The following is a 13,563-nucleotide window of genomic DNA, read 5'->3' on the forward strand; positions in this document are numbered from 1 at the left end:
AATATATATAGTATAGTATTGTCAAGTCACTTACCTTTAAATTTTGACCGAATGTTTGCTAGTTCTTTATTTATCCTCTTTATCTCTGCCTCTTTACTTTTGCCTGAAATGAAAAGAACACAAATCAGGACACAGTGCTTTGGACATCCCTCTGCTACCAGAAGCATCTTTTCACCAAACAGAAACATACTTTTGTGAACATACAAACAACAGGAGGAGTTACAACTCTCCATTTCCATCACTGGAACAAAAGGCAAACAGAGGTAACTTAAGCATCACTTTGTACAGGAATTTGAGAAGCTCTAAGGACCTCCCTGTTTCAAGAAGCTTTGCACACTTTAGAAAGTGTCACTTGCATATAACCTGAGATGCCACTGCTACTGACTTTCACAAATGCTCCAGTTTCTCTTCCTGAAACTGCCCACAGAAAAATGAATTTTACTTCCTACGTGATTATTTTGACTTTGTGCTTAGGAGATTCACTCCTTCAAAGTACAATCTTACAAACAAGCAGCTCAGGTTATTCCTCACCTTAAGGACAAGCCAATTTATTGTTTCTCTTGAATGGTCATCCAGTTCAACAGCTTTAAAAACATTCGTAACAGACTGAAGAGGAAATGCAGCAAACTCACAAGGAGTCCAAAGGCTCAAGACCTCACACAGTTAGGATACAAGATCAGACTTTCAATGTACCTCATGAAAGTAATTTGAAAACCAGAAATATTTAAAATTCACACTATTAGATGACTTGGCAATCCTATGCTTCTCAGCACCATCAGCTGGTATTTCATATCAACTTTTGATTCCAAGAATAGGTATTGGGATTTCTAGTACCAATTCAAGTTACATAGAGAAACAGCTGCAGTTCAAATTCTGATAATGCACACTTATTCAAGTAATATTTACATTGTCCAAACCAAAACAGCTTATTACTCTTTAGCATTTTAGTTTTTGGTGACTGAGATTGTAGAGACACCTGGGTCCACTGTCTCCTACATGAGTAGAAGCACAGAAGGGTAAAACAGCCAGCTCGGGCACTGTGATCAGCTGCCTGTCATTTGAGGGAAGCAAGTGAAGTACACTTCAGCAATGCAGAACTGGTAATTTAGTTCTGTAGTTAATTCAGACCTGTACCTACTCAAAATTTCAACAAGTCTAAAACTTCTGTCCATTGTCCCAAAGTTTCAAGTAGTTTCAAGCATTCCAAACATCAACTAGCAGCAGAAAATGACAGCTTCCTTCCCTCTTCATCACATATATTTGCTACAAGGTTATGAGTAAAAGTCTCCTAGCCCTGGTTCAAAATGGTCCAACCTTATGAATTGTGGGGATCACATGCCCTGCATTCACACGTTTCCCCACACCACCGGGATCACAGCTACAGCCATGAATGTGCAAGTAGGGGATGTGACAAAGCTTGAAGAGCAGATCATGACCAGCATTCCAAAGCACCTCCAATCTCACCCCTTTTTTCAACAGAAACATCTCATTGTATTTAAATATCCCACTACATTTCCATGTCCAAAAACCTGTGTCACCCTAGGATTGTTAAGCCTCCCTTCACTATTCCTTTGGGGAACTTACAGCAGGCCCTATAAAAGGTGACTAAGTAACTCAAGGAAACAACTGCCTTAGGATAGTTTAAGAGCAAAGTATAAAGGAATCCCTTGCCAAGTACAAATGAATCTAGATTTTGTAATTTCTTCACTTAGAGTCAAAAAAATAACTGAAGTTAGGCACTTCTGAAGCCAATTCTTGCATAAAATGCAGAAAACATGTTTGTATTAATCTGCCTCTAACAATGGCCACAAGAGAACAGACAGAGCAGCCACAGCACACTGCACAAACAGAAATGTTAGGCCCAAAATAAAAGCAGCTACTTCAGTTTGCCTTGTCCTTTTAACAAAATACCTACAGACCCCACATATTCGCTTCAAATGGAATTTTTCCATTCTATGACAGCATTTTGTAAGGGCTGCTGCTCAAAAGACTTAAGTGCAGGTGCCTTGGCAGGCACTTCACAGGGCAAAAGACAACCCACAACTTCAGAGCTCAATAATTTACAATACCTGTTCTGAAACAAATTGTAGTTGATATCTGCATGCACTTTGATTTCCAGATAAAGCAGAAGATAATGTCCACAGTTTTAATTTGACCTAGAAATTCCAATTAACTTCCAGAACGACAAAGCTAGAGAACACAGTATAGTTCCCTCTGATTATAAAGATGCATCTGTTGGAATCACAAAGTCTAATCAGTTTTCACTAATATATTATGCAACATGAGTTTTGTTCTAATTTAACTTGTCAATCTAAAGAAAGCTGGTTTTGAAGTAGTAACACTATTTATTGTTTAAATGAGCAGCAAGTCGTACAATCTAAGACCTGAAGTGTCTTCCTTTATAGATTTTAGATTTGTCTTAGTTGGATTATTTGTCCTGTGCACACAGCAGAGAAACTCAAATGTTTGCTTCTAGGGCACTTGCCAGAATTAGGAGTTCATTACCACACTGAAGCAAGTCATTTACTTCTCCACCCTGAGAGGACAGGGGCCACAGTAACATACCCCAAAAGGGTGCAAATGTTTATGTAAATAAACAACACTTCAATTTTGTAAGCTATTTTTTTTAAAGAGTTAAAACCAACTTCCCTTATTTTCAGCCATACATCTGCTTCTGATGAAAAATTTAATTTCCTAAAACTATTACTTTATTTTCCCTTTTACCATGGGAAGAGCATGTCTTATTAAGACATAACCACAGAGTCAGGAGATTTTGTACTTCATTTACATTAACAGGGCAGAGAATATAGAGCTCAGTCTGGGACATTGCTAGCCTGAGTAGGATACTTAGTTTTTAAATTTAGAAACTAGGTCTCTGCTCTGTATCTTTAACCTATGTTTGTAAGGAAAGTGAATTGCAATATTTACTTTGAATTGTTAGCAATTGTTCCTCTCACCTCAGCAAATGTGGTAATAATCACAATTTTAAAATGTTAAAAATAGGGTGAGGAAAAGGAAACAGTAATACATATCAGCTAGCTTTTCTTAACCCAAGATGAAACCAAGGCCATCTTTTACTTTTTTAAAACCACCAAAACCTCCTGGCAAACCTTTCAAGCAGCATTATTTACCTGCTACACTCACAGATTATCAGTAACTGCTAGAAATTGGGTTCTTTGTGTCCTAAGCAAGCAACAGAGCATTAAGCAAAGCCTGACTAAAATACTTCAGGAATTCGTGAAGTCAGCACCTTTTGTAGAAATAGTCTGCAGGCTCAGCAACACAAACGTGGAAATCCCACCCCCATGCACACAGCTGTAGCAGCAAGATGACAGGAACACCCAGAGTCACATCTGAAGGTTTATTATCTCAAATTTTAAATCTTGCTTAGCATATGAACAAAAGTCTTTTTCAAATAATTCCTTCAGGCTGTTCTATTTTGAAGGCAGTATATGATCTCATCCAGACTATGACCAAACATAAGCAGCATAGCAATTAGCAGCTGATAAGAAGTTTAACTCCATATACTGGAGATCACATTGAACAATTAAATTTTCACCTTATTACTAATTACAGTCCATGTAAGCCTTAAATTGTAGTTTAAAAGAACAGTACCAGCACAGCAAGTGTTAAATGTCACTGAGGGCAACCACACAATGCTGAGGACAACTCACAAGTTAAAACCAGGCTGAAGTACCTAACCCCAAATTTCCTCAACTCCAGCAGTTTATATGGTATGGTAACCTTATTCAAACACAATTAACTGCTTATATTAGAGGATAACAAAGCAAAAGAAAATCTCACAGGAAGGCAGCTTCCATTATAAAGGACAAAAGAAAATAGAAGTATCATAAACAAAGAACCAATTTTTAGCTAGATCTTCTGTCCCACCAAGTGTGAAAGGGCACTGTTAAAATTGTTTGATTAACTGAAGTTTTCATCATATTACTCTGACTTGCCAGCACTCACTGAATAATTTCTATACGCATATTTTATTTTTACCATCACTAGAAACACTCAAGTAGTCTTTAGGACAGTAAAAAGGAAGATGGTGATGATAGCTGAAGGAGTGCTATGCTGCAGGAAGAGAGGCTTATGTTTCAGAGCTAACAAAGGCAATTGCTCTGCCACACTTTCAGGCTGTTACCCAGTTTCCAGTCCCATGAAATTATCAGAGCTGCATACCAACAAAATGTTCTGTAACCACACATTTAGCTTGGAGAGGCTTTAATAAAGGTCATGTCATGTACACAGACTGCTGGGTAGGACAGTAGTTAAGCCAGAGCACAAGAAGATTATGTTGCATATGAGTTCAGGCCATATCCTTCTCACTTTCACTTATTTTCAGATTTTTACCATTTTAACAGACTATCATTAAATACCTGTAATAAGTTATTAAAAGAGTCGACTGCAAGTCAGTAAGCTTTGGTTGCTGTTTTGCAGCAAAGACATGCAGTGTTTGCAGCATTACAGCCCTAGTGTACGAGTGCTGCTCATCGCCTCCAAGATGGGTACTGAGCACACAGGTGCCCAGCCACAACACAGTCCAAGGTGCTTATGGGTGATTACTTCATATCTGGCAGTTTGTCAGGCTTCAGACTCCATCATGCTGCCTACTGCCTTCATTAGAGCAGGTAAATTTAGTCTGCAGAGCAGTATTATCTTTAATTACCATCTTGTTTAACAAAGATAGAGTAGGGAACATCGTAAGTCACGCAGCTCATCAAAGAATCAACTACTATTCTTGTATTTCCCAGTAATCCAGGCTACAGCCAGTACTTCAGTTCTGCATAAATACACCTCCATTCCTCTGTTTGGAGCTCTGCATTACAACCTAAAGAATGAGAAAATAGAGGTTACAGGAAAGGGGTTTGTTGAGTCCATTCATTTGAAAAGAGCACCTGACATAGCTTAATAGTAACCTGGCAGCAGGGTTGCAAGGTTAAGTAAGTGCTTCAAGGTTAGAATTAGTGTGTTGCTTTGGCTCACTCAGACAGTGACCTGCTCCATCAGGATTAACTTGCTGCTATACTAACTGCAGACTATTAAAGGCAAGCTTGAGGCACACAACCCACCTGTGCTAACTAAACTGTTCTACTAGTTAAGAACTACTAGTTCTTAACTTTCATACAAACCACTTGATATATTTCTGACCAAGCCTACACATTTATTTCCCAAAGGAAGAGAGAAGCATTTTTTCTATCAGCAGCTACAAAATACTGAGCTGAGTAGATTTCTGCAGGCAAGGCCTTGAGACACAGGCATACTGTCAACATTTAAAGCAACAAATAAATAAATAATCACTTCATAAAAGTTTAGATGTTCCCAGTACTCATGTGGCTCCAATCTGCTTAAGGCCAGCAGTCAGTGTAATTGAGCCCAGCCAATAATTCATTTTGAATTTACATACAGGTGAGAACTACACTGTGCTACCTCTTAGCCTTACCTGCCCTACGGCCATCTGACAATTTATGATTACAGATGCACAACTGCTGGCATGAACTATAAAGCAGAGGATAGGAGGCTCTGTTAGCACAAGGAAAAAGCCTGCCACAATTCTGTCATGCTTCCTGAAGGCCAGTAGTAGTGTAAGTGACTTTTTGAGGCACTATGATAGGCTTAATATAACATGAGCTCTGTTCACATTCAATTATCAAACAGGCCTTGAAGAGAGAGGACAAGTCTAGTTTTCTGTTTAGGAGAGAGAATACAAATACTACCAAGGTTAATTAAGAGCAGCAACTTCTCTGAATTCCTTAATGGCCAGGAAAACTTAGGAAGAACACAGTTCTCACACAAAAGATAAATTCTCAATTTCAAAGGTGATGTTAGACATCTTCCCTGAGAGCTGTGAGTCATTGTTTTCCAAACATAAGAATGTTTCTGGGTATGCTTTGCTTAGCCTCGACATTAGGAGCATCCAAGCTGACTGGCCACTTCAGTGGGAGAGACACCACAGCCAAACTGCTCCCCAGCTTCCCTTGAGCAAAACATTGATAGTTTGAGAGTCAGTTTGATTCAAGGCTGTGCTTCTTAAGAGACAGCTACAGACAGTTCCTAAACACTGCTCTTGTCCTGGCCCACACATTCCTGCTACTACCTTGTATTGCTGCAGATCAGTTTAGGAGCCTAACAACCAAAAGCAAGACAGCAAAGTCTAGGCTAAGGCTAGAGCTAAAGCTAAGTCATGCCAGCTTTATCACAAGTGATAGTGCCAGCAGAAGACATGACCAGGTATAGAACAAGTTCACCCATTCACTGTCTAAACACACTTCAGTTGGCATAAAGCAAACAAATTAACCACTTGCCTTTTCTATTGCTAAACCAGACTGCAAACATGATGCAAAGACTACACTACATTTTGTACCCTGCTGTCAGGGAACAGAGAAAGAAACTGGTTGAAAGATAGGGAAAGTCAAAACAAATAATAGTGTCTCCACTGAAAAAATGATAGAGATAGAGGAAAATATACATGTAAAGGTAATCAGTGCCTCCATTTCTGCCTTTGTGAAAGAGCTTTTTTACTTGCTCATATCAGTAAATTAAACCATTACTTTTACCTGTCAGCAGGGCAGATACTCATGTTACAGCTCTAGAGGATAGATTAGCCATTTGCTATGCAGATCATGATCTTCATGAAGTAAACCACCAAATCCATCCTCCAGCTCTCCCTAATCTCTCAGCTGGCTCTTTAGCACAGCAGGGAAAATGGCAAAAGAAAGGCAGACAGGTTGCACAGCAATACATTAGAGTGGTCTGCTTGCCCAGCCTCACATTGTCAGTCTGTCTATATAAATTCCTTCATTTGGTTAAACTATCTAGGATATTACAACAGAGTTGCAAGCTCCAGCTCCACCTGAGTCTGAAGGAGCTTGTTGGTGCAATTGTTTACAAACTCACTGCACAACTAATCCAGAGAGATTACAAAAAAATACTGAACACCTTTACCAAAAAAAAAGTTAGTATGGCTTCACTCTTGTCCACAAATCAACCTGTTCAAGTCTGCAGAACAAGAAGTCTGTTGTTTAATGACGTGCTAACATCCTGTTATGAACAAAAACAGGAGTGCATGCTGTCCTTCCACAAGATCTGATCAGAAGAAAAGAAGAGCCTATCATGTTGAAGATCACGAATGGCACAAAGGCAGTTTAGGAGTGTTGTGTCTTTGGACATTCTGCTGTGATTAGATATCTAAAGACAGACACCAGTGACCTACTGATATTTTAGAACTTTATGTAGAGTACATTTTCTAATATTCTGCACAGTAAGTGAACTACTATCCACAGAACTGACTTCTTCCTCCACTATGCCACTAGAGATTTGCCCCTGTAACAACACTTCTCAGGAAACAGAAGGGAGTCACAAGCTTTACTGTAATCCACTAATCCATTAACTCCTTGTCCTCAAAAGAGGAGAGAAATAAGAGCACAAAAGCAGCTTTCCAATCCAGATGTCATAATCTGCAATAATTTAATACAAGTTTAATGATTTTAGATGCTTACCATGGCTATTTTTTTTTCTAACTAAGCACCACAAGTTAAGAGAAAATTTGAGATAGCATCTAGTTTAAAACCAGATCTTTCTCTAGAATAACTGAAGACGTCCTGGAAGTTCATATCCAAGTGACTTTGTGACATACTTCTGTATGTCACACATCTATCTGGCAGTTTAGGTGGCAAAACATTGACCCCTATCAAAAGAGAAGCTTTAAGTCAAGAAGATATGCAAACAGTAAGTGCAGGGTTAGGCTTGTACATAAAGCAGCTCTTCCTCTTTCCTTGACTGAGCAGCATCCAAGCAGTCATTTCCTTGACCAGCCTTTTCACACTGTAGAGCTACACTCCCTTCAACAAGAGAAGGCAGTATTTGCACTGATTTACTACAAGGCACTGTGGACTGTCTTCTACCTTAGCTCACGTTCAAATAGAAGAACAGTTTGAGGCCTATCCTAGTTTAGCTATCACTTCTAAACTACTGTTTCAGGGACCTTAAAATAGTTTTGAGCTCAATAATTAATGCAGATATGTAATAGTCTCTGCAACAGCCCTTAATTTCCTCTTATCAGTCCTGATGGGCAGTCTTTATCCAAAGGAATTCAAATTAAGCAGTCCAGGGTATCTAATAGAGAGGTTGGATGTCACATGAAAGATTCTAGCTCTTTACTATCTCTCCTCTAAGCCAAACATGCACAAATTAAACAAGCATAAAAAAAAACTAACAAAAAAAATCCCAGCCACTATGAGCTCTTTGAAATCACCAGGAGCAAGCCAAGACACAGAAGCAATGGGAAGAACAGCAGTTTTGTTTTAGAGATCCTCCTCAGACTAATCTCATGCTAATTGTGTTTTCCTTAAAGCACTCTCCTGCAAATAGTAGCAAGTGATGCAAGACTTAGTGCTTATTATAGCACGTTCTTAGGGCTGTTTTTTTCAGGCCAGAAACCAACCATATTAGATGCACTGCCACAGCCTTGAAGAAGCAACAGGAGAGCAAACCAAGATGCCTTGCCTTCCAATTTCTTCAAAAAGGTAAGTAATCGAAGAATACATGTAAAAAAAGTCTGACTGCCTAGAGAAGTATTTCAAGTCCTGCTTTAACACTACATGCAATGCAAACAAGAAGCCACACTTCAGAGGAGCAATGCAGTAGCTTTAGCCTACACAGTGACAGCTTATTATTGACATGTAATAATTACTTACAAGTAACTAAATCAAGCTGTATGTGCTCAAACTTCTATGTGAAGTTTGTTTCACTGGGTGGCTGTTCTCACAGAGAAAAAAACTCTATACATACCCATGTAGTCATTTAATCCATGTACTTGCCCCTCCCACCTACACCTGCAATGCAATTCATAACCTACCATCCATTCAAACAGGTGATCATCATATGATGAATTTAATGAACCACCTTTTTTCAATCCCCACTTGCTGACCTGTAACCTGATGCACCAGTCCCAGTGCAGTGAAGCAAAGACACTTTTTGGGAGGTTCAGCTTCAGGACACTATCCCTTGTCCAGTACAATGAAAATTAAATGCATTAAGTTCTATGAGAAGAAAGAGACCTTTGTTTATTATATTTGTTGTATTTTATTTAAGGAAAAAAATTGGCCTGAGGAAAAAGAAACAGTAACTTGGAGGAAAACATACAAAGAAACTTTTTGAGAACAAACTCAGGGATTCTTCCTCCGTCTGTCCAACTTCTGGGGCAAAACTGAAAAGGTAAGACAGTTACCTAGCAAGGAAAATTAAGAACTGTCTTGTCCTCCAAACCTGTGACAAAAGCAGCTTTTGCCTCTGTGTAGACACATCTCATCAACCTAAGAGGAAGTGGCTTCCTAATTTTAATGTGGAGCAGGAGGTTACCAGTAATACACTGAATAGTGTAATAGAAACTATTTCTACATTACAGGCTGCAAATGAAAGGAGAAAAGCAAGCTTTCCTGGTTGTCAGGGTGAACAGCAAATAGCACTGTCGCTGCAGCAGAATAGGTTGAGTGACAAATTACTTAAAAGTATTTCATTGTGAGATAAGCATAAAGCTGTATTCAAAAAAAAATGAAAACAGACTCCTGATGATGTATCTGTCAGCTAAGACAGCTGGAGAGTTTATAAAGGACCATCTTGCATAAGCCAATTGCTTCAGCAGCTCATCAGTAGATACACAAGAAAAGACTTAACATACTATTTAAGAAAAAATATTTCTTGCAGGAGTCCATATGCTTGTAACACATGCAGATCTGGTTAGGTTTTAGTTCATGAGGCACATCATCCATGCAGTGACAAAGACTCCTGACCTGAACTCCTAGGTTTGGATAGCACTTCACCAAACCATAGGGTTCAGAACTTTCAGCTCCACTCCACCACAATCTTTTGTGCAGCATAGCCACACCTAACTATTTTCTCAGTCACACCAACCAAGCCCTCATTAACTGGGCTATCCTAATCAAGTACTGCAGTTTGGCTTTCAACCTGTAGTTTTCTCGTCTCTCCTCTGGTGTCTATAAAAGATAAGCTAAAAACCTACTTACTGTAGTAATTTATATATTTTACAAAATAATCCAAATAAACAAGTTTCTAGAAAAGTTCATGCGTCTGTTAGCAAATTGACAGACATCTAAAAGGGTTGTTTTCTAAAACATATTTTTATCTGGCATCTGCACTAAGACCTCCATATGCAAAATGCAGAGCCTACAATAAGAAGCTGCCCTGAAACAAAATTCTGGAGAGCTATAAGGAACTGAAGGATAATTCATTTTCTTGTATTATCATATTTTGAAAATTCACTTGATCTTTGTATGAATAAAGAACATTTCATTTCGAAAGAAGACACTCCATATGACAGCTTCACAGAGACTAGAGCAAAGTCAAAGTGCTAAGAAGCCTCTTAGCCTTGAAATGTTTTACAACTGCTGCTGCAAATAGTATTCCAACTGTTTTTAACAAAAAACATCACAGACTTTTGAGAAATCAGTGTACTTTAAAATAGTCTATTTTAAAAAATACATCTGACACAGAAGTATTTAAGACAAAAATCAAGAAGTTTAATAGATAAACCATGTGCCAAAAATATGTCTAAACAACACAGAAGTGACAACCAAGCTTTGAAGTATTAAAGACAGGCTGGTAGTGCGAGCTGCTTGTTCACAATCAGCTACAGTTGTAAACACTGAAAACTGCTACCAGGTAAGACTTAGGCGAAGCCTGTAACAGACTGGTATAAAGATAGGCAAGACAGGCATCACTCCCTAATCAGTAATATATCCAACCTGTAAGAGAATCCTGCATTATTTATACTGCAGACATTGTAGATACAAATGTCCAAAAAATAAATCTTGATGTAAGGAGATCATCCATCCAAGCACAGTCAGTGCAATTGTGTGTGCACCTTTCTTTTTTCAGCAAGATCGATCATGTAGCATCCTTATCTGTGCAGAATCTTTCAGAATAACCCCCCCAAACACACCGTGTTTCACCATTACTCATAATCTGGAAACGCTGTTGGCAAACTAAAAGTGCCAAGCCTAGAAATAGAGGTCAAGAACTGCACAAGGCATCTAGCTTCCCTCCCTTCTCAGAAAAGGAACACTTGCTTTCTTTTCTTAGTCAAAAGATGCTGTTCACCTTAACAGCTGCTACTTTTTGTTCTTGACAACATGTAGCTCCTCACTGAAGAGCCAAAGAGGGAGCTCTAGCCAACAACAATACCTGCAAAGCCCAGTCTCCAGAGAGTACTTCTGTGAATACTCCAGGAAGCGCTTTTGTGAATCTTACTCTGTGTGCACTAGCCCAGGGTTAGCTGGCAGCACTCAGAGCTCCACTAGAGGAAAGGCTCAAACGCCATTCACAGCTATTTGGAAGCTTCATACATCACCTACTAGTGGGAATACCAGCTCTTCTGCAGTTGTTTAGAAGATGCTGCTTTTTTCACTATGAAGACAAGAAAGATACACAAGTAATTACAGCTCCTGAACATCTGTCTGGACAGAGTCAAAACATTTGAGATACACCACTATTTGTTTAAAGAGTCAAAGTGTTAACATTTTATTTGTATCACCAGTAAGTTACATCTTTGTGCTTCCTGCAGATAACTAGAGCATGAGAGGTTTGTTGTCCCATCTGGAGGAAGGTGGCTTCAGCTCTGTTCACACATTGCCTCGTGGGGAAATAAGTACCTAATTTGTTATATCCTGCCACGTTAAATTTTGTTATTTCACATCCCTGAACAAATGTTACAAACCTAAGAGCCCAAATGTTTCTCTTGTATTTACTTCTAGCAAATTCCACTGAAAACAAGTGTGGACAAATTTAACCAACTGCAAGACATGAAACACTGATGAATCAAGTCATACTGTTTCTAGCTAAATCAATGAAAACAATTATTAAAAAATCATTGTAAATTGTATTGGGTAGATACAACAGCTTAACAAGTCTTAACTGCTATGACACCAAGTGGAACTATGTTACACACGAAGCTTACACAGAACACTGGAAAATGCTCACTGAATAGCAAGGCCAACTAGACAAAGCACAAGAGCATTTGTGTAACCTGGAACTGCTACACTATGCATTTTATAAGCCATCTTTACACAGACCAGAGTGAAGTCTAAAGCAACTTAAGAACCTGCGACTCTGTTTTGAAAAAGAAACAACCTCATTCAAACAGCTTCTGCTCTAAGGAAGATTATTAACCTTGAATTTGTTCACGTCTCCATGTCCACATCACCTGATTATAAAGACACTGCATTTAAATGCTGTCATTTTCCCAGTATAACTTCTCTGCCAGGTTTTTTTATCAGAAGTCATCAACACAAAGTTTTTCATGCCAGTGTGATTAAATAATCCCAACACAAGCCCAGTCAGAACAACATAATTTGCATTAAAAAATTCTCCAAATGTGTTTATATCTTTAGAGAGAAGACCTTACTGCCACTCCTTCACAGCTTTTAAAATAGCCTCAAGTGATCTACAGAGACACACAGGTGGACAAAATAGAGCTGTTTCATCACACCAACCACAGCGACCTTAGCCCTTCCCCAGGCAATTCCTGCCACATCATACACTTAGATCTCTAACTCCGATTAATATTAAACTATTGTATGCAATTCTCGGACAAAAAGGAAGACTGAGCACTGAAGTGTGCCCCCACACCAAGCAGCAGCAGATCTGCGCTCCTCCTCTCCCACTGCACAGTCACAGACGTGCCTCCCCCACATCTTTCGGGGGGGGCACTCGCACCCCCCTCCATCCCATTTTTGATTACGCTGATCCCAAGCGCTGATTTCCATCAGAGCACAATCTTAAAGCCAATTCAAGCCAAGCCTAGGCACACGCACTGAGGGCCCTGCTCTCAGGCGCCTACCGAGGCCTGTTTTCCATCAGTGACGTGATGAACCGAGAGCGGCTCCGGGATCTGGAAGGAGCCCAGGGACGCCTCTCCCTGCCGCGCCGCACACCCACCCGCGCCCCGGCACCGCTCCGCCGCATCGCGAACAACGGCGGCACCGACCCCCGGCACCCCCTCGGCCGGGGCAGCCACCGCGACACTCAGGGACGGGCGAGGGGGGTGACAGGGGCACTGAGGGGGGAGGGAAACACCCCAACCCACCCACCCAAAACGCACAAACCCACGGGCAAACGCTTTACGCTGCCCCCCCTCCCCGCCGCCCCCCCGAGCGCGTCGCCATTTCGTGAGACAGGAGCGCTCCGAGCTGCCCGCTGCGGGGAGCAGCGCGGAGAGGGGAGCACTGGGAAGGAGATCGAGGGGTGAAGCCCCGGCCCCACGGGGCACCCGCCCATGGCGACGGCCGGCGCGGCCCAGCCCAGGCCCCGGCCCCGGCACCACTCACAGTTGCGGATATCGGAGATGAAGACCGCCAGGCCTCGCATGCCATCGCCCTTCGACACCGCAGGCATCGTGGCGCACGATCACGGCCGCCCAGGGACGCGACACGCCGAACCCCCGCAGCCGCCGCCCGCTCTCCCCGCGGGCTGCTTCAGGCCGCTCCGCCGCCGCCGCCTCCGCAGCGCGCAGGCGCCGCCGGGGCTCCCGCGCCCCCGCAGCCG

General features: G+C 41.0%; 1 protein-coding gene across 4 annotated transcripts in view; it reads right to left on the bottom strand.

The window, feature by feature from the left end:
- AP2A2 (adaptor related protein complex 2 subunit alpha 2) overlaps positions 1 to 13,538 on the bottom strand; it is a 44,412-nt gene extending 30,874 nt beyond the window's left edge. For 2 of the 4 annotated variants that reach the window (XM_039728295.1, XM_039728294.1), the window contains exons 1-2: positions 13,347 to 13,536; positions 35 to 103 (exon numbers count right to left, since the gene is read on the bottom strand). In XM_039728295.1, the coding sequence (XP_039584229.1) occupies positions 35 to 103; positions 13,347 to 13,413 (136 nt within the window). In that variant the 5' untranslated portion in view covers positions 13,414 to 13,536. Of the gene's footprint in view, positions 1 to 34; positions 104 to 13,346 lie in introns of all 4 variants that reach the window. The other 2 variants (XM_039728292.1, XM_039728291.1) reach the window with 2 other exon arrangements.
- Positions 13,539 to 13,563: the final 25 nt, after the last annotated feature.

The sequence above is a fragment of the Passer montanus genome, unplaced genomic scaffold (assembly GCF_014805655.1).
Source record: "Passer montanus isolate IOZ18808 unplaced genomic scaffold, ASM1480565v1 scaffold65, whole genome shotgun sequence".
NCBI classification, from domain to species: Eukaryota; Metazoa; Chordata; class Aves; order Passeriformes; family Passeridae; genus Passer; species Passer montanus.